This window comes from Oncorhynchus tshawytscha, linkage group LG01 (assembly GCF_018296145.1).
Source record: "Oncorhynchus tshawytscha isolate Ot180627B linkage group LG01, Otsh_v2.0, whole genome shotgun sequence".
In the NCBI taxonomy this organism is placed as follows: domain Eukaryota; kingdom Metazoa; phylum Chordata; class Actinopteri; order Salmoniformes; family Salmonidae; genus Oncorhynchus; species Oncorhynchus tshawytscha.
In genome coordinates, this window is record NC_056429.1 from 89,081 (window position 1) to 110,660 (window position 21,580).

A 21,580-nucleotide genomic window follows, 5' to 3' on the forward strand; every position below is an offset into this window, starting at 1 on the left:
CCCCTACCTGTCCCATACTGCCCCTACCTACCCTTGTACTGCCCCTACCTGTCCCATACTGCCCCTAATTTCAACCTACTCCCCTAATTATTGTTCTACTTCCCCTTCCTACCCCGACTGCCCCTAAGGACCTCCTATTGTCACTAACTACCCCCTATTCCTCCTACCCCTACCTGCCCCCTAATGCTCCTACCCACACCTACCTACCCCCTATTTCCCCTACCTAACCCTGACTGACGCTGGACTAGTAACCGAAAGGTTGCAAGAACGAATCCCTGAGTTGACAGGGTAAAAAAAAGCTGTTGTTCTGAACAAGGCAGTTCACCCACTGTTCCTAGGCCGTCATTGAACTGACTTGCCTAGTTAAATAAAGGTTTAAAAAAGTCTGAAGTTTATATACACTTAGGTTGGAGTCATTAAAACTCATTTTTCAACCACTCCACAAATTTCTTGTTAACAAACTAAGGTTTTGGCAAGTCGGTTAGGACATCTACTTTGTGCATGACACAAGTAATTTTTCCAACAATTGTTTACAGACAGATTATTTCACATAATTCACTGTGTCACAATTCCAGTGGTTCAGACGTTTACATACACTAAGTTGACTGTGCCTTTAAACAGCTTGGAAAATGTCCAAAAATGATGTCATGGCTTTAGAAGCTACTGATAGGCTAATTGACATAATTTGAGTCAATTGGAGGTGTACCTGTGGATGTATTTCAAGGCCTACCTTCAAACTCAGTGCCTCTCTACTTGACATCATGGGACAATAAACATAAATCAGCCTAGAACTCATAAACAAATTGTAGACCACAAGTCTGGTTCATCCTTGGGAGCAATTTCCAAACGCCTGAAGGTACCACGTTCATCTGTACAAACAATAGTACGCAAGCATAAACACCATGGGACCACGCAGCCGTCATCCCGCTCAGGAAGGAGACGTGTTCTGTCTCCTAGAGATGAACATACTTTGGTGAGGAAAGTGCAAATCAATCCCAGAACAACAGCAAAGGACCTTGTGAAGATGCTGGAGGAAACAGTTACAAAAGTATCTTTATCCACAGTAAAACAAGTCCTATATCGACATAACCTGAAAGGCCGCTCAGGAAGGAAGAAGCCACTGCTCCAAAACCCCCATAAAAAAGCCAGACTACGGTTTGCAACTGCACATGAGGACAAAGATCTTACTTTTTGGAGAAATGTCCTCTGGTCTGATGAAATAAAAATGGAACTGTTTGGACATAATGACCATCGTTATGTTTGGAGGAAAAAGGGGGAGTCTTGCAAGCCGAAGAACACCATCCCAACCGTGAAGCACAGGGGTGGCAGCATCATGTTTTGGGGGTGCTTTGCTGCAGGAGGGACTGGTGCACCTCACAAAATAGATGGCATCAGGAGGGGGGGAAATTGTGGCTATATTAAAGCAGCATCTCAAGACATCAGTCCGGAAGATAAAGCTTGGTCGCAAATGGGTCTTCCAAATGGACAATGACCTCAAGCATACTTCCAAAGTTGTGGCAAAATGGCTTAAGGACAACTAAGTCAAGGTATTGGAGTGGACATCACAAAGCCTTGACCTCAATCCTATAGAAAATGTGTGGGCAGAACTGAAAAAGCATGCGCAAGCAAGGAGGCCTACAAACCTAATTCAGTTACACCAGCTCTGTCAGGAGGAATGGGCCAAAATTCACCCAACTTATTGTGGGAAGCTTGTGGAAGGCTTCCCGAAATGTTTGACCCAATTGAAACATTTTTAAGGCAATGCTACAAAATACTAATTGAGTGTATGTAACCGGGGGCAAACTACCTGCTCTCCAGGACACCTACACCACCCGATGTTACAGGAAGGCCATAAAGATCATCAAGGACATCAACCACCCGAGCCACTGCCTGTTCACCCCGCTATCATCCAGAAGGCGAGGTCAGTACAGGTGCATCAAAGCTGGGACCGAGAGACTGAAAAACAGCTTCTATCTCAAGGCCATCAGACTGTTAAACAGCCACCACTAACATTGAGTGGCTGCTGCCAACACACTGACACTGACTCAACTCCAGCCACTTTAATAATGGGAATTGATGGGAAATGATGTAAATATATCACTAGCCACTTTAAACAATGCTACCTTATATAATGTTACTTACCCTACATTATTCATCTCATATGCATACGTATATACTGTACTCTATATCATCGACTGCATCCTTATGTAATACATGTAGCACTAGCCACTTTAACTATGCCACTTTGTTTACATACTCATCTCATATGTATATACTGTACTCGATATCAGCTACTGTATCTTGCCTATGCTGCTCTGTACCATCACTCATTCATATATCCTTATGTACATATTCTTTATCCCCTTACACTGTGTATAAGACAGTAGTTTTGGAATTGTTAGTTAGATTACTTGTTGGTTATTACTGCATTGTCGGAACTAGAAGCACAAGCATTTCGCTACACTCGCATTAACATCTGCTAACCGTGTGTATGTGACAAATAAAATTTGATTTGATTTAAACTTCTGACCCATTGGAAATGTGATGAAAGAAATAAAAGCTGAAATAAATCATTCTCTCAACTATTGTTCTGACATTTCACATTCCTAAAATAAAGTGGTGATCCTAACTGACCTAAGACAGGACATTTTTACAAGGATTAAATGTCAGGAATTGTGAAAAACAGAGTTTAAATGTATTTGGCTAAGGTGTATGTAAACTTCAGCCTTCAACTGTAAAATAATACTGCCCCTAACTATCCTCTTACTGCCATTAACTACCCCCTTACTTACCCCTACCACCCCTATCTGCCCCTAACTATCCTCCTTACTTCCCCTACCACCCCTATCTGCCCCTAACTATCCTACTTACTTTCCCTACCACCCCTATCTGCCCCTAACTATCCTCCTTACTTCCCTACCACCCCTATCTGCCCCTAACTATCCTCATTACTTCCCTACCTACCCCCTTACTTTCCCCTACTACCCCTATCTGCCCTCCTTACTTCCCTAACTACCCCTTACTTTCCCTACCACCCCTATCTGCCCTCCTTACTTCCCCTAACTACCCCCTTACTTTCCCCTACCACCCCTATCTGCCCCTAACTATCCTCCTTACTTCCCCTACCACCCCTATCTGCCCCTAACTATCCTCCTTACTTCCCTAACTATCCTCCTTACTTCCCTAACTATCCTCCTTACTTCCCCTACCACCCCTATCTGCCCCTAACTATCCTCCTTACTTCCCTAACTATCCTCCTTACTTCCCCTACCACCCCTATCTGCCCCTAACTATCCTCCTTACTTCCCCTACCACCCCTATCTGCCCCTAACTATCCTCCTTACTTCCCCTACCACCCCGATCTGCCCCTAACTATCCTCCTTACTTCCCTAACTATCCTCCTTACTTCCCTACCACCCCTATCTGCCCCTAACTATCCTCCTTACATCCCCTACCACCCCTATCTGCCCCTAACTATCCTCCTTACTTCTCCTACCACCCCTATCTGCCCCTAACTTTCCTCCTTACTTCCCCCTACCCACCCCTATCTGCCCCTAACTATCCTCCTTACTTCCCTACCACCCCTATCTGCCCCTAACTATCCTCCTTACTTCCCCTACCACCCCTATCTGCCCCTAACTATCCTCCTTACTTCCCCTACCTACCCCCTTTCATAACAATCGGAAATCGGTATTTTTGGATGCCGATTTAGCCATTTTTTAAAATTATTTTATTTTATAATATTATTTTATTTAACTAGGCAAGTCAGTTAAGAACACATTATTATTTCAATGACGGCCTAGGAACAGTGGGTTAACTGCCTGTTCAGGTGCAGAACGACAGATTTTTACCTTGTCAGCTTAGGGATTCAATCTTGCAACCTTACGGTTAACTAGTCCAATGCTCTAACCACCAGCCTCACGAGTAGCCAGCCTGTTACGCGAATGCAGTAAGCAGCCAAGGTAAGTTGCTAGCTGGCATTAAACTTATCTTATAAAAAACAATCAATCAATCAATCATAATCACTAGTTAACTACACATGGTTGATGATATTACTAGTTCATCTAGCGTGTCCTGCGTTGCATATAATCTATGCGGTGCGCATTCGCGAAAAAGGACTGTCGTTGCTCCAACATGTACCTAACCATAAACATCAATGCCTTTCTTAAAATCAACACACAGAAGTATATATTTTTAAACCTGCATATTAGCTAAAATAAAGGTTAGCAGGCAATATTAACCAGGTGAAATTGTGTCACTTCTCTTCGGGGTCAGTGTATAAGCAACAGTTTGACCACCTGGCTCATTGAGAACTAATTTGCCAGAATTTTACATAATTATGACATAACCTTGAACCCCTACCTGCCTGCCCCACTGCCTGCCCCTACTTAACCCACTACTGCCCCTACTTACTAGCAACAAATTAAGCTACCTAGCTTTTAGGGGCTTTGGCCACAGAGTTCTAATACATTTCAGGTCCTTTTAACGTTTTTGTGTGTGTGTTTAGCTGCTTTTTTTCTGGAGCACTGGAAGAGGAGGCAGATGTGTCTGAAACATGCCTGGGATCTGACCAGTCTAGAGGACGAGGAGGTAGGACCAGACACACTGATTTAAAACGGCATGTTAGCGTTACTAGGGTCATGACCTGCTGCTCTATGATGTCAAGAGGTGATACCAGCTCCCCATCTTCGCAGATTATCCTCTTAAACCCGAACACACACACACCCAAACACACACACACCCCACACTACACACTGTCATCTCTCAGTCAGCATGCCTATATCAAATCAAATTGTATTTGTCACATGCGCTGAATACAAGCGGTGTAGACCTTATCGGTGTAGACCTTACCGTGAAATGTTTACTAAATAAAAAAATGCCCCTACCTGAGATTGAGTTTTCTTGCCTCTTTGGGATAAGGGGCAGCATTTTCACTTTTGGATAAATAGCGTGCCCAATTTCAACTTCCTGCTACTCATGCCAAGAATATAAGATATGCATATTATTAGTAGATTTAGATAGAAAACACTCTGACGTTTCTAAAACTGTTTGAATAATGTCTGTGAGTATAACAGAACTTATGTAGCAGGCAAAACCCAGAGGACTAACCATTCAATGATATTCCATTGGGGAACTGGATTTCTCAGGCACTTGTTTACAGTTCCTACCGCTTCCACTGGATGTCACCAGTCTTTGGAAAATGGTTGAGGTTATTCCTTTGTGAAATTAAGAAGTACGGCCATCTTGAAACAGTGTAACACTGTTGAGAGTTGGGCAAGACTAGAAAAGTAGCGTCAGTTTGTTCTTGTCCTGTATTGAAAACAGATAGACCCGTCTTCAATTTGAGCGATTATTAACGTTTAAAAATATCTAAAGTTTTATTACAAATGTAGTTTGAAATGTTTTGGCAAAGTTTACGGGTAACTTTTGAGATATTTTGTATTGAAGTTGCGCAAATTGGAAGCTGTTTTTTTCTGGATCAAACTCGCCAAATAAATGGACATTTTGGATATATATGGACGGACTTAATCGAACAAAAGGACCATTTGTGATGTTTATGGGACATATTGGAGTGCCAACAAAAGAATCTCGTCAAAGGTAAGGCATGATTTATATTTTATTTCTGCGTTTTGTGTAGTGCCTGCAGGGTTGAAATATTATTTCTATCTTTGTTTACTGTTGTGCTATCATCAGATAATAGCTTCTTATGCTTTCGCTGAAAAGCCTTTTTGAAATCTGACATGTTGGCTGGATTCACAACGAGTGTAGCTTTAATTTGGTATCTTACATGTGTGATTTAATGAAAGTTAGAATTTTATAGTATTTTATTTGAATCTGGTGCTCTGCATTTTCCCTGGCAATTGGCCAAGTAGGACATTTGCGTCCCCCTATCCCAGAGAGGTTTTAAACCAGTGAACTGGCTGGATAAAAAGCTGCTTCTGTTACGGTTTTCTTCGGGTGAAAGAGAGTCGGACCAAAATGCAGCGTGGTTAATTCGATACATCTTTAATGAAGACGTAACACAAACAATACAAAAACAGTCTATCTTGTGCAAACACACACAGAGACATGAACAATCACCCACGAAACACTCAAAGGATATGGCTGCCTAAATATGGTTCCCAATCAGAGACAACGAGAATCACCTGCCTCTGATTGAGAACCGCCTCAGGCAACCATAGACTTTGCTAGAACACCCCACTAAGCCACAATCCCAAAACCTACGAAAAACCCCAATACAAAAACACACCACAAAATAAACCCATGTCACACCCTGGCCTGACCAAATAAAGAAAGAAAACACAAAATACTAAGACCAGGGCGTGACAGCTTCTAGGTCTGTTAAAGTAGCTAGCTGGGTAAAAAGCTGCTTTAGGGTGTTTTAAAGCAGTGGCCTGGCTAAATAAAGAGCTGTTTCAGGGTCTGTTAAATTTGTGAGCTAGCTGGATAAATAGCTGCTTCAAAGTCTGTTAAAACATTGAGCTAGCTGGAAAAAAGAGCTGCTTCCGGGTCTATTAAAACAGTTAGCTAGTTGTATAAAGAGTTGTTTCAGGGTTTGTTAAAGCAGTGAGCTGTAAGAAGAGCTGTTTCAGGGTCTGTTAAATCAGTGGTTAGTATAGGTAAGTGCTTCAGGTTCTGTTAAAGTGGTACGATAGCTGGATAAAGAGCTGCTTCAGGGTCTGTTAAAGTAGTGAGCTGGATAAAGAGCTGTTTTAGGGTCTGGTAAAGTAGTGAGCTGGATAAAGAGCTGCTTTAGGGTCTGTTAAAGTAGTGAGCTGGATAAAGAGCTGCTTCAGGGTCTGTTAAAGTAGTGAGCTGGATAAAGAGCTGTTTTAGGGTCTGTTAAAGTAGTGAGCTAGCTGGATAAAGAGCTGTTTTAGGGTCTGTTAAAGTAGTGAGCTAGCTGGAGAAAGAGCTGCTTCAGGGTCTGTTAATGCAGTAAGCTGGATAAAGAGCTGTTTTAGGGTCTGTTAAAGTAGTGAGCTAGCTGGAGAAAGAGCTGTTTTAGGGTCTGTTAAAGTAGTGAGCTAGCTGGAGAAAGAGCTGCTTCAGGGTCTGTTAATGCAGTGAACTGGATAAAGAGCTGCTTCAGGGTCTGTTAAAGTAGTGAGCTGGATAAAGAGCTGCTTCAAGGTCTGTTAAAGTAGTGAGCTGGATAAAGAGCTGCTTCAGGGTCTGTTAAAGTAGTGAGCTGGATAAAGAGCTGCTTCAAGGTCTGTTAAAGTAGTGAGCTGGATAAAGAGCTGCTTCAGGGTCTGTTAAAGTAGTGAGCTGGATAAAGAGCTGCTTCAAGGTCTGTTAAAGTAGTGAGCTGTCTGGATTTGGGGACTGAAAAGACCCCTGGTGGCATATTTGGTGCGGTAAGTGTGTGTCAGAGCTGTGTGTAAGGTGACTATGCAAATAATTTGGCATTTTTAACACATTAATGAGTCCTATAAAAAGAAGAGACTGGAATGCGTTGTATTTATATTAACCCTCTGATTACAATGAAGAGCAAGATGTGCCACTCTGTTCTGGGGCAGCAGCTGCTTAATTAGGTCTTTCCTTGCAGCACTTGACCACATATCTGGACAATAATCAAGATAAGATCAAACTAGAGCCTGCAGGATTTGCTTTTTGGAGTGTGATGTCAAAAAAAGCAGCGGATCTCTTTATTATGGACAAACCTTTCCCCATCTTTATAACCATTGAATCGATATTATTTGACATGACAGTTTACAAGTGAAGTTAACACTAATTAGTTTAGTTTCCTCTACTTCAACAGCCACACCATTCATTACCAGATTCAGTTGAGGTCTAGAGCTTAGGGAATGATTTGTACCAAATCCACTGCTCTTAGGTTTTAGAAATGTTCAGAAGCAGTTTATTACTGGCCATGCTGTGGTTAAGCTCTTCAGGGTCTATTTAAGCAGTGTGCTATCTGCTCCTCGGCACTTCACCGACAATCTGAAATGGTCCAGCGCCTCTTCAACCTCAGGAGCCTGAAGGAATTTGGCTTGGCCCTTAAGACCCTCACAAATTTCTACAGATGCACAAATGAGAGCATCCTGTCTGACTGTATCACTGTCTGGCATGGCAATTACACTGTCCGCAGTTGCAGGGCTCTCCAGAGGGTGGCGCAGTCAGCCCACCACTTTACACTGGGGGCAAGAAGATCTACACCAGGGTCAAGAAGATCATCAAGGACCTCGGCCACCCGTGAACGGCCTGTTCACCACAGTACCATCTAAAAGGCAGAGACAGTACAGTTGCTGTTTTTCAGTCTCTCGGTTTGATTCTTCTATCTCCAGGCCATCAGAGTGTTATAGTCAGCACCCTGCCATGAACTTAGTCATTATTTTTTTTATTTCACCTTTAAGGCTTTATTTAAGGCTAGGCTAGTTGAGAACAAGTTCTCATTTACAAATGCGATCTGGCCAAGATAAAGCAAAGCAGTGCGACAGAAACAACAACACAGAGTTACACATGGGATAAACAAACATACAGTCAACAACACAATAGAAAAATAGAAAGTCTATATACAGTGTGTGCAAATGGCATGAGGAGGTAAGGCAATAAATAGGCCATAGTAGCAAAGTAATTACAATTTAGCAAGTTAACACTGGAGTGATAGAAGTGAAATTGTTGCTCATCAGCTACCACCCGGCACTCTACACTGCACCTTAGAGACCCTGCCCTATGTATATAGTAATTGAACACGGGTCCCTTTAATGTTCACACCCTGTTTTACCCACTTCATATGCATACTAAATAAAAATATAAACGCAACATGTAAAGTGTTGGCCCAATGTTTCATGAGTGGAAATAAAAGATCCCAGAAATGTTCCATATGCACAAAAACCTAATTTCTCTCAAATTTTGTGCACAAATTTGTTTACATCCCTGTTAAAGAGCATTTCTCCTTTGCCAATATAATCCATCCACCTGACAGGTGTGGCATATCAAGAAGCTGATTTAACAGCATGGATATTATGATGGCACCGGAAGAGATGGCTGCCATTTTACGCTCACCTAACCAATTGTGCTTTTGTGTGTGTTTTTTCACATTATTTGTAACTTATTTTGTACATAATGTTTCTGCCACAGTCTCTTATGACCGAAAACAGCTTCTGGATATCAGAACAGCGATTACTCGCCTCAAACTGGATGAACATTTTTTCTTTAACGAGTCGGATGCGAAGGATTTACTTCAGACACCCGACAAGGTCCAAATCCCATCATTCACGTGAAGAAGAGACAGAGATATAGGGGTCGTAGGTCGGGGTGCCTTGTAAGGATCCGAAGGTGAGTGAGAAATCCCCCTCTGCCATCCGTCCTATTAGCCAATGTGCAATCATTGGATAACAAAATGGATGATTTCCAATCACGAATATCCTACCAACGGGATAATAAAAACTGGAATATGTTCAACCAAGTCGTGGCTGAACGACGACATGGATAACATACAGCTGGCTGGGTTTTCGGTCCATCAGCAAGATAGAACAGCTGCCTCCGGCAAGGCAAGGGGTGGTGGTCTGTGTCTATTTGTAAATAACAGCTGGTGCACAAAATCTAATATTAAGGAATTCTCAAGGTTTTGCTCGCCTGAGGTAAAGTATCTCATGATAAGCTGTAGACCACAGTATTTACCAAGAGAGTTTTCATCTATATTTTTTGTAGCTGTCTATTTACCACCACAAACCGATGCTGGCACTAAGATGGCACTCAACAAGCTGTATAACGCCATAAGCAAACAGAAAATGCTCATTCAGAGGTGGCGCTATTAGTGGCTGGGGACTTTAATGCAGGTAAACTTAAATCTGTTTTACCTCATTTCTACCAGCATGTTAAATGTGCAAACAGGGGAAAAAAACTCTAGACCACCTTTACTCCACACACAGAGACGCCTACAAAGCTCTCCCTCGCCCTCCATTTGGCAAATCTGACCATAACTGTATTCTCCTGATTCCTGCTTACAAGCAAAAATTATAGCAGGAAGTACTGGTGACTCGCTCAATAAGGAAGTTGTCAGATGACTCAGATGCTAATCTCCAGGAATGTTTTGCTAGCACAGACTGGAATATGTACCATGATTCTTCCGACGGCATTGTGGAGTACACCGCATCAGTACTGGCTTCATCAATAAGTGTATTTATGGCATCATCCCCACAGTGACTGTACGTAAATACCCCAACCAGAAGCAATGGCAATCACAGGCAACATCCACACTGAGCTAAAGGGTAGAGCTGCCGCATTCAAGGAGCAGGACTCTAACCGGGACGGTTAGAAGAAATTCCAGGCAAAGCGTCAATGCAGGACTATGATCGAATCGTACTACACCGGCTCCAACGCTCGTCGGATGTGGCAGGACTTACAAACTATTACGGACTGCAAAGGGAAGCACAGCTGCGAGCTGCCCAGTGACACGAGCCTACCAGAAGAGCTAAATAACTTCTCTGCTTGCTTTGAGGCAAGCAACACTGAAGCATGCATGAGAGCATCAGCTGCTCCGGACGACTGTGTGATCACGCTCTCCATAGCCGATGTGAGTAAGACCTTTAAACAGGTCAACATTCACACAGCCGCTGGGCCAGACGGATTACCAGGACGTGTACTCTGAGCATGCGCTGACCAACTGGCAAGTGTCTTCACTGACATTCTCTCCCTGACCGAGTCTGTAATAACAACATATTTCAAGCAGACCACCATAGTCTCTGTGCCAAAGAACACCAAGGTAACCTACCTAAATGACTACCGACCTGTAGCACTCAAGTCTAGCCATGAAGTGCTTTGAAAGGCTGGTCATGGCTCACAACACCATTATCCCAGAAATCCTAGACCCACTCCAATTTGCGTACCGTCCCAACAAATCCACAGATGATGCAATCTCTATTGCACTCCACACTGCCCTTTCCCACCTGGACAAAAGGAACACCTACGTGAGAATGCTGTTCATTGACTACAGCTCAGCATTCAACACCATAGTGCCCATGAAGCTCATCACTAAGCTAAGGACCATGGGACTAAACACCTCCCTCTGCAACTGGATCCTACACTTCCCGAGGGGCCGCCCCCAGGTGGTAAGGGTAGGAAACAACACATCTGCCACACTGATCCTCAACACGGGGGGCCCCTCAGGAGTGTTGTCTTAGTCCCCTCCTGTATTTCCTGTTCACCCATGACTGCGTGGCCAAGCACAACTCCAACACCATCATTAAGTTTGCCGACGACACAACAGTAGTAGGCCTGATCACCGACAACAGTGTGGTGCCAGGACAACAACCTCTCCCCAAAACGTGAGCAAGTCAAAGGAGCTGATCGTGGACTACAGGAAAAGGAGGGCCGAACACTCCCCCAGTCACCTTGACGGGGCTATAGTGGAGCAGATCGAGAATTTCAAGTTCCTTGGTGTCCACATGACCAACAAACTATCATGGTCCAAACAAACCAAGACAGTCATGAAGATGGCACGACAACACCTTTTCCCCCTCAGGAGACTGAAAAGATTTGGCATGGGTCCCCAGACCCTCAAAAAGTTCAACAGCTGCACCATCGAGAGCATCCTGACTGGTTCCATCACTGCCTGGTTTAGCAACTGCTTGGCATCTGACCGTAAGGTGCTACAAAGGGTAGTGCGTATGGCCCAGTACATCACTGGAGCTAAGCTTCCTGCCATCCAGGACCTATATACTAGGTGGTGTCAGAGGAAAGCACAAAAAATTGACAGACTTCAGTCACCCACGTCATGCTACCGCATGTCAAGCATTACCGGAGTGACAAGTCTAGGACCAAAATGCTCCTTAACAGCTTCTACCCCCAAGCCATATGACTGCTGAAAAATTTATCAAATGGCCACGCGGACTACTTACGTTTTTACACTGCTGCTACTCGCTGGTTATTATCTATGCATAGTCTCTTCACCCCTACCTACATGTACAAAATACCTCGACTAAATATACCTGCACATTGACTAGGGAACCGGTACCCCATAGCCTCGTTATTAATATTTTATTGTGCTACTTTTAATTATTTTTGACTTTAGATTGTTTGGTAAATATTTTCTTAACTCTTTCTTGAACTGTACTGTTGGTTAAGGGCTTGTAAGTAAGCATTTCACAGTAAGGTCTACACGTTGTATTCGGCGCAGGTGACAAATAAAGTTTGATTTAATTTACCTGATGGGCATGTTTTACCTGATTATTGATAACTGGGTATGTTTGTACCTTATTTATCTATTATCTTTGGGGATCCTGAGTGGCGCAAGGGTCTAAGGCACTACAGACCCGGGTTCGATCCTGGGCTGTATCACAACCGGCCGTGATTGGGAGTCCCATAGGGCGGCGCAAAATTGGCCCAGCGTCATGAGTGTTTGGCCGGAGTAGGCCGTCATTATAAATAAGAATTTGTTCTAAACTGACTTGCCTAGTTAAATTTTTAAATGTATCTTTAACTGAGCATGTTTGATCTATAAATGGATAATCAACTAGACGTCATTGTTGCACCTTTTAGTGATCATAGTGTGAGATACAGTATATGTTGTCTGTGTGTTTGTGTGCCTTCAGTGTGTTTGTTTGTGTGTCTCAGGAAACCCCCAGGCCAGAGTATGATCAAATCCTACAAGAGAAGAGACGGAATAAGAGCGGGACAAAAAGGAGGAGTGAGGTATTTATTATAATATCTATATAGATAGAGAGATACAGTGGCTTGCAAAAGTATTCACCTCCCTTGGAATTTTTCCTATTGTGTTACCTTACAACCTGGAATTAAAATAGATTTTTTTTGGGGGGGGGGTGGTTGTATCATTTGATTTACACAACATGCCTACAACTTTGAAAAGGCAAAATATGTTTTATTGTGAAACAAGCAAGAACTAAGACAAAAAAAACGAACTTGAGCGTGCATGATCTACTTTGTAGAGCAACCTTTTTCAGCAATTACAGTTGCAAGTCTCTTGGGGTATGTCTCTATAAGCTTGGCACATCTAGCCACTGGGATTGTTGCCCCTTCTTCAAGCCAAAGTGCTCCAGCTCCTTCAAGTTGGATGGGTTCCGGTGGTGTACAGCAATCTTTAAGTCACACTACAGATTCTCAATTGGATTGAGGTCTGGGATTTGACTAGGCCATTCCAATACATGTAATTGTTTCCCCATAAACCACTCGAGTGTTGCATTAGCAGATTGCTTAGGATCATTGTCCTGCTGGAAGGTGAACCTCCGTCCCAGTCTCACATCTCTGGAAGACTGAAACAGGTTTCCCTCAAGAATTTCCCTGTATTTAGCGCCATCCATCATTCCTTCAATTCTGACCAGTTTCCCAGTCCCTGCCAATGAAAAACATGGGGGATGGTGTTCTCGTGGTGATGAGAGGTGATGGGTTTGCGCCAGACAGCATTTATCTTGATGGCCAAAAAACTCAATGTTAGTCTCATCTGACCAGAGTACCTTCTTCCATATGTTTGGGGAGTCTCCCACATGCCTTTTGGTGAACACCAAACGTGTTTGCTTATTTTTTTCTTTAAGCAATAGCTTTTTTTCTGGTCACTCTTCCATAAAGCCCAGCTCTTTCTGGTCACTCTTCCATAAAGCCCAGACTTAAAGTGGACCTAGGGACAGATACTCCAATCTCCGCTGTGGAGCTTTGCAGCTCCTTCAGGGTTATCTTTGGTCTCTTTGTTGCCTCTGATTAATATATATATATATACTGAGATCATGTGACACTTAGATTGCACACAGGTGCACTTTATTTAACAAATTATGTGACTTCTGAAGGTAATTGATGGCACCAGATCTTATTTAGGGGCTTCATAGCAAAGGGGGTGAATACATATGCACGCACTACTTTTCAATTTTAGATTTTGTTTGAAGAAGTTATTTTTTTCATTTCGCTTCACCAATTTTGACTATTTTGTGTATGTATGTCCATTACATAAAATCCAAATAAAAAGCCATTTAAATTACGGGTTGTAATGCAACAAAATAGGAAAAACTCCAAGGGGAATAAATACTTTTGCAAGGCACTGTATATAGACATAGATTGATATATACTGTAGATATAGTTATAGATATTTATAGATAGAGATACATAGAGCTAGACTACCAGTCAAATGTTTTAGAACACCTACTCATTCAAAGGTTTTTCTTTATTTGTACTATTTTCTACATTGTAAAACACATATGGAATTATGTACTAACCAAAAACGTGTTAAACAAATCAAAATATATTTTATATTTGAGATTCTTCAAATAGCAACCCTTTGTCTTGATGACAGCTTTGCACACTTGACATTCTCTCAACCAGCTTCATGTAGCACCAACTACCTCATGAAGCTGGTTGAGAGAATGCCAAGAGTGAGCAAAGCTGTCATCAAGGCAAAAAGACTGAAGAATTTCAAATATAAAAAATATTTGTATTTGTTTAACACTTTTTGATTGCTACATGGTTCCATGTGTGTTATTTCATAGTTTTGATGTCTTCACTATTATTCTACAATGTAGACAATAGTAAAATAAAGAAGAACCCTTGAATGAGTGGGTGTCTCCAAACTTTTGACTGGTACTGTAAGTATATATGGTGTGTGTTAGCATACAGGTGTGTGTATTGTGTGGTAGTGTATAGATGTGTGTTAGCGTACAGGTGTGTGTTAGCATACAGGTGTGTGTATTGTGTGGTAGTGTACAGATGTGTGTTAGCATACAGGTGTGTGTATTGTGTGTTAGTGTACAGATGTGTGTTAGTATTCAGGTGTGTATTGTGAAAGGTTGGTATACAAAATAATATTTACTTACAAAGACAGCTTAGCTCCATTAATGTGTGTTTGTGCGTGCATGTGTGTGTGTGATGACATTATGCCTTCTATTATTTGCAGCTGGGTGGAGTGGGGTATGGCGAAGCAGAGGAGGGAGAGAAGGACAAGATGCTCTCACAGGTACAGCTGATGGAGGGTGGTGGGAGGGGGGAATGGAGGGAGGGAGGAATGGAATGGAAGGAGAAAGGAGAGGAGGGAAGGAAAGACACAATGCTCTCACAGGTACAACTGATGGAGGGTGGGAGGAATGGAATGGAAGGAGAGGAGGGAGGGAAAGACACAATGCTCTCACAGGTACAACTGAGGGAGGGAGGGAGGGAAGTGGGGAAGGAGAGGAGGGATGGGATGGGAAGGAGGGAAGGAGGGAAGGCGCAAGGGATGGAGGGAAGGAGCGAGGGAGGAATGTAGGTAGAGAGGAATGGAAGGAGAGGAGGGAGGGAGGAATGGAAGGAGAGGAGAGAGTGAGGGGAGGACAGGGAGGGAGGGAGGGATAAGTGGTGGGAGGGAGCAAGGGAAGGAGAGAAGGAGATGAGGGAAGCAGGGAAGGAGAGAGAAAGGGAGGGAGGGAAATAAGTGGTGGAAGGGGAGGAGAGAGGGAGGGAAGGAGAGGGAGAAATGGAAGGAGAGGAGGGAGGGAGGGATAAGTGGTGGGAGGGAGCAAGGGAAGGAGAGAAGGAGATGAGGGAAGCAGGGAAGGAGAGAGAAAGGGAGGGAGGGAAATAAGAGGTGGAAGGGGAGGAGAGGGAGGGAAGGAGAGGGAGGAATGGAAAGAGGGAGGGAGGAATGGAAGGAGGGAGGAATGGAAGGAGAGGAGGGGGGAATGGAGGGAGGCATGAAAGGAGAGAGGGAGGGAGGGAGGAATGGAAGGAGAGGAGGAGGGAGGAATGGAGGGAGAGGAGGGAGGAATGGAAAGAGCAGAGTGAGGGAGGAATGGAAAGAGCAAGCGAGTGAGGGAGGGAGGAATGGAAGGAGCGAGGGAGTGAGGGAGGGGGAGATAATTGGTGGGAGGGAGCAAGGGAAGGAGAGAAGGAGATAGGGAAGGATAGAGAAATGGAGGTAGGGGAGGATAGAGAAATGGAGGGAGGGGGAGGGAAGCAGTGGGAGGCAAAGAAAGAAGTAGTGGGAGGGAAAGAGAGAGGGGGAGGTAGGGAAAGAGGGGGAGGGAAGCAGGGAAGGAGAGAGAAAGGGAGGGAGGGAAAGAAGTGGTGGGAGGGGAGGAGAGAGAGGGAGGGAAGGAGGTAAAGAAAGTGGTGGGAGGGAGGGAAGGAGAGCTGTGGTGGGAGGGAAGGAAGGAAGGAAGTGGTGGAAGGGGAGAGAGGGAAGGAAAGAGGGTGAGGGAGGGGGAGAGGAGTGGTGCGAGGGAAGGAGGAAGGGAGGGAAAGAGAAAGTGAGGGAAAGAAAGAAGTGCTGGGAGGGAAGGAGAGAAGCAAGGAGGAAGAGGGGAGAGAAGTGGTGGAGTGGAGGGAGGGAAGGAGATAAGTGGTGGGAGGGAAGGAGAGAAGCAAGGAAGGAGAGGGAAAGAAAGAAGTTGTGGGAGGGAGGAAGGGAGGAGGGAGGAAGGGAGGGTGGGAGGGAGGAAGGGAGGGTGGGAGGGAGGAAGGGAGGGTGGGAGGGAGGGTGGGAGGGAGGGAGGGAGGGAGGGAGGAGAGAGAAGTTGTGGGAGGGAGGGAGGGAGGGAGGGACAGAGAAGTTGTGGGAGGGGAGGGAGGGACAGAGAAGTTGTGGGAGGGGAGGGAGGGACAGAGAAGTTGTGGGAGGGGAGGGAGGGACAGAGAAGTTGAAGGAGGGATGGAGGGAGGGAGGGACAGAGAAGTTGAAGGAGGGATGGAGGGAGGGAGGGAGGGACAGAGAAGTTGAAGGAGGGATGGAGGGAGGGAGGGAGGGAAGAGAGAGGGAGGAGTTCCATTGAATTTGTTAAACAAAGCATGCTGACGAGCTCCTACTGTTTTGTTACAGATCAAGCTAACAGAGCTTCCATTGTTTTTATCTGACGGATGCTACCAGAGCTTCCATTGTTTTTATCTGAAGGATGCTACCAGAGCTTCCATTGTTTTTATCTGAAGGATGCTAGCAAAGCTTCCATTGTTTTTATCTAAAGGTTGCTTGCAGAGCTTCCATTGTTTTTATCTGAAGGATGCTAACAGATCTTCCATTGTTTTGAACTGAAGGATGCTAACAGAGCTTCCATTGTTTTGAACTGAAGGATGCTAACAAAGCTTCCATTGTTTTGAACTGAAGGTAATGCTAATGCTAAGGCTTAACTGCAATTTAGTAAATAAACCTGTGTGTGTGTTCATGCGTGTGTGTGTGTGCGTGTGTGTGTGTGTGTGTGGGAACCCCTGCTCTGGTTGGTTTAGCCAAAAGCTGCTTACCTTCCGCAGATTACCTCAGATTATATATAGAGAGAGAAGGTAGACTAGCTAGAGAGATGTTTCAGTAAACAGGCACATGATTTCCATGTCAGTATACGTCTAACCCTAAACCTGTCTGTGTGAGTCTAACCCTCTCAGTATTTTTTTAAAATTTATTTTATTTAACCTTTATTTAACCAGGTAGGCAAGATGAGAACGAGTTCTCATTTACAACTGCGACCTGGTCAAGATAAAGCAAGATAAAGCAAAGCATTTAGACACATATAACAACACAGAGTTACACATGGAGTAAAACAAACATACAGTCAATAATACAGTAGAAAAATACGTCTATATACAATGTGAGCAAATGAGGTGAGAAAAGGGAGGTAAAGGCAATAAATAGGCCATGGAGGCGAAGTAAAATATAGCACTGGAATCGTAGATTTGACAGTAGATGAGTGTGCAAAGTAGTAATACTGGGGTGCAAAGGAGCAAAATAAATAAATACAGTAGGGGAAGAGGTTAGTTGTTCGGTCTATTTATAGATGGGCTATGTGTAGTGATCTGTGAGCTGCTCTGACAGCTGGTGCTTAAATCTAGTGAGGGAGATATGTGTTTCCAGTTTCAGAGATTTTTGTAGTTCGTTCCAGTCAATGGCAGCAGAGAACTGGAAGGAGAGGCTGCCAAAGGAGGAATTGGCTTTGGGGGTGACAAGTGAGATATACCTGCTGGAGCACGTGCTACAGGTGGGTGCTGCTATGGTGACCAGCGAGCAGAGATAAGGCGGGACTTTACCTAGCAGAGTCTTGTAGATGACCTGGAGCCAGTAGGTTTGGCGACGAGTATGAAGCGAAGGCCAGCCAACGAGAGCGTACAGGTCGCAGTGGTGGGTAGTATATGGGGCTTTGGTGACAAAACGGATGGCACTGTGATAGGCTGCATCCAATTTGTTGAGTAGGGTGTTGGAGGCTATTTTGTAAATTACATCGCCGAAGTCAAGGATCTGTAAGATGGTCAGTTTTACGGGGGTATATTTGGCAGCATGGGTGAAGGATGCTTTGTTGTTTGACTTGTATTTAAGAGCAGTTGGAGGCCAAGGAAGGAGAGTTGTATGGCATTGAAGCTCATTTGGAGGGTTGTTAACAGTGTCCAAAGAAGGGCCAGAAATATACAGAATGGTGTCGTCTGCGTAGAGGCGGATCAGAGAATCACCAGCAGCAAGAGCGACATCATTGATGTAAACAGAGAAGAGAGTCGGCCCAAGAATTGAACCCTGTGGCACCCCCATAGAGACTGCCAGAGGCCCAGACAACAGGCCCTCAGATTTGACACACTGAACTCTGTCGGAGTAGTAGTTGGTGAACCAGGCGAGACAATCATTTGAGAAACCAAGGCTATCGAGTCTGCCGATGAGGATGTGGTGAATTACAGAGTTGAAGCCTTGGCCAGGTCAATCAAGACGGCTGCACAGTATTGTTTCTTATCGATCGCGGTTAAGATATCGTTTAGGACCTTGAGCGTGGCTGAGGTGCATCCATGATCAGCTCTGAAACTAGATTGCATAGCGGAGAAGGTACAGTAGGATTCAAAATGGTCGGTGATCTGTTTGTTAACTTGGCTTTTGAAGACCTTAGAAAGGCAGGGTAGGATAGATATAGGTCTGTAGTAGTTTGGGTCAAGAGCGTCCCCAACTTTGAAGAGGGGGATGACAGCAGCTGCTTTCCAATCTTTGGGAAAGAGAGGTTAAACAGGCTAGTAATAGGGGTTGCAACAATTTCGGCAGATAATTTTAGAAAGAAAGGGTCCAGAATGTCTAGCCCGGCTGATTTGTGGGGGTCCAGATTTTGCAGATCTTTCAGAACATCAGCTGACTGGATTTGGGAGAAGGAGAAATGGGGAAGGCTTGGGCGAGCTGCTGTGGGGGTGCAGTGCTGTTGACCGGGGTAGCCAGGTGATAAGCATGGCCAGCCGTAGAAAAATGCTGATTGAAATTCTCAATTATAGTGGATTTATCGGAGGTGAAAAAGTTTCCTATCCTCAGTGCAGTGGGCAGCTGGGAGGAGGTGCACTTATTCTCCATGGACTTTACGATGTCCCAGAACGTTTTTGAGTTTGTGTTGTAGGAAGCAAATTTCTGCTTGAAAAAGCTAGCCTTGGCTTTTCTAACTGCCTGTGTATATTGGGTTCTAGCTTCCCTGAAAAGTTTCATTTCATGGGGGCTGTTCAATGCTAATGCAGAACGCCACAGGATGTTTTTGTTTTGGTTAAGGGCAGGTCAGGTCTGGAGAGAACCTAGGGCTGTATCTGTTCCTGGTTTTAAATTTCTTGAATGGGGCATGCTTATTTAAGATGGTGAGGAAGGCGTTTTTAAAGAATAACCAGACATCCTCTACTGACGGGATGAGGTCAATATCCTTCTAGGATACCTGGGCCAGGTCGATTAGAAAGGCCTGCTCGCTGAAGTGTTTCAGGGAGCGTTTGATAGTGATGAGTGGAGGTTGTTTGATCGCTGACCCATTACGGATGCAGGCAATGAGGCAGTGATCGCTGAGATCTTGGTTGAAAACAGCAGAGGTGAATTTAGAGGGCAAGTTGGTTAGGATGATATCTATGAGGGTGCCCATGTTTACGGCTTTGGGGTTGTACTTGGTTGGTTCATTGATAATTTTTGTGAGATTGAAGGCATCAAGTTTAGATTGTAGGATGGCCGGGGTGTTAAACATGTCATAGTTTAGGTCACCTAGCAGCATGAAGATAGATGGGGGAAATCAGTTCACATATGGTATCCAGAGCACAGCTGGGGGCAGAGGGTGGTCTATTGCAGGCGGCAATGGTGAGAGACTTGTTTTTAGAGAGTTGGATTTTTAAACGTAGAAGTTCAAATGGTTTGGGTACAAACCTGGATAGCAGGACAGAACTCTGCAGGCTATCTCTGCAGTAGATTGCAACACTGCCCCCTTTGGCCGTTCTATCTTGTCTGAAAATGTTGTAGTTAGGGATGGAGATTTCAGAGTTATTGGTGGTCTTCCTAAGCCAGGATTCAGACACAGCTAATACATCCGGGTTGGCAGAGTGTGCTAAAGCAGTGAATAAAACAAACTTAGGGAGGAGGCTTCTAATGTTAACATGCATGAAACCAAGGCTTTTATAATTACAGAAGTCATCAAAAGAGAGCTCCTGGGGAATAGGAGTGCAGCTAGGCACTGCAGGGCCTTGATTCACCTATACATCACCAGAGGAACAGAGGAGGAGTAGGAAAAGGGTACGGCTAAAAGCTATGAGAATTGAACGTCTAGGATGTCCGGAACAGAGTAAAAGGAGCAGGTTTCTGGGGACGATAAAATAGATTCAAGTTATGGTGTACAGACAAAGGTATGGTAGGATGTGAATATAGTGGAGGTAAACATAGTCATTTAGTGATGATGAAAGAGATATGTTCTCTTGAAATATAATTGAAACCAGGTGATGTCATCGCATGTGTGTGTGGTGGAACTGAAGGGTTGGATAAGGTATAATGAACAGGGCTAGAGGCTCTGCAGTGAAATAAGCCAATAAACACTAACCAGAACAGCAATGGACAAGGCATATTGACATTAAGGAGAGGCATGCTTAGTCGAGTGATCATAAGGGTCCAGTGAGTAGTGAGGTTGGTTGGGATAACGGCGATTCAGACAGCTAGCCGGGCCATCGGTAGCAAGCTAGCAGAATATGGAGGTCTGTTTTTAGCCACCCCGTGCATTTTCGTCGATAGATTAGTGGGGTTCCGTGAGGTAGAGGGGACTAACCCTGTCAGTGCGAGTCCAACCGTAACCCTGTCAGTGCGATTCCAACCGTAACGCTGTCAGTGACTCCAACCCTAACCCTGTCAGTGCGAGTCCAACCGTAACCCTGTCAGTAACTCCAACCGTAACCCTGTCAGTGCGAGTCCAACCGTAACCCTGTCAGTAATTCCAACCGTAACCCTGTCAGTGTGAGTCCAACCGTAACCCTGTCAGTGTGAGTCCAACCGTAACCCTGTCAGTGACTCCAACCGTAACCCTGTCAGTGACTCCAACTGTAACCCTGTCAGTGCGAGTCCAACCGTAACCCTGTCAGGGACTCCAACCGTAACCCTGTCAGGGACTCCAACCGTAACCCTGTCAGTGTGAGTCCAACGGTAACCCTGTCAGTGACTGCAACTGTAACCCTGTCAGTGACTCCAACCGTAACACTGTCAGTGACTCCAACCGTAACCCTGTCAGTGACTCCAACCGTAACCCTGTCAGTGCGAGTCCAATCGTAGCCCTGTCAGTGCGAGTCCAACCGTAGCCCTGTCAGTGACTCCAACCGTAACCCTGTCAGTGACTCCAACCGTAACCCTGTCAGTGCGAATCCAACCGTAACCCTGTCAGTGACACCAACCGTAACCCTGTCAGTGACTCCAACCGTAACCCTTTCAGTG

General features: G+C 44.6%; 1 protein-coding gene across 1 annotated transcript in view; it reads left to right on the forward strand.

The window, feature by feature from the left end:
* Window positions 1-21,580, forward strand: part of LOC112255968 (anoctamin-1-like) — a 137,114-nt gene that overhangs the window by 76,878 nt on the left and 38,656 nt on the right. Inside the window, exons 13-15 of the mRNA XM_042311009.1 lie at window positions 4,508-4,590; window positions 12,565-12,642; window positions 14,846-14,905. Coding sequence (XP_042166943.1) covers window positions 4,508-4,590; window positions 12,565-12,642; window positions 14,846-14,905 — 221 coding nt within the window. The remainder of the gene's footprint in view (window positions 1-4,507; window positions 4,591-12,564; window positions 12,643-14,845; window positions 14,906-21,580) is intronic.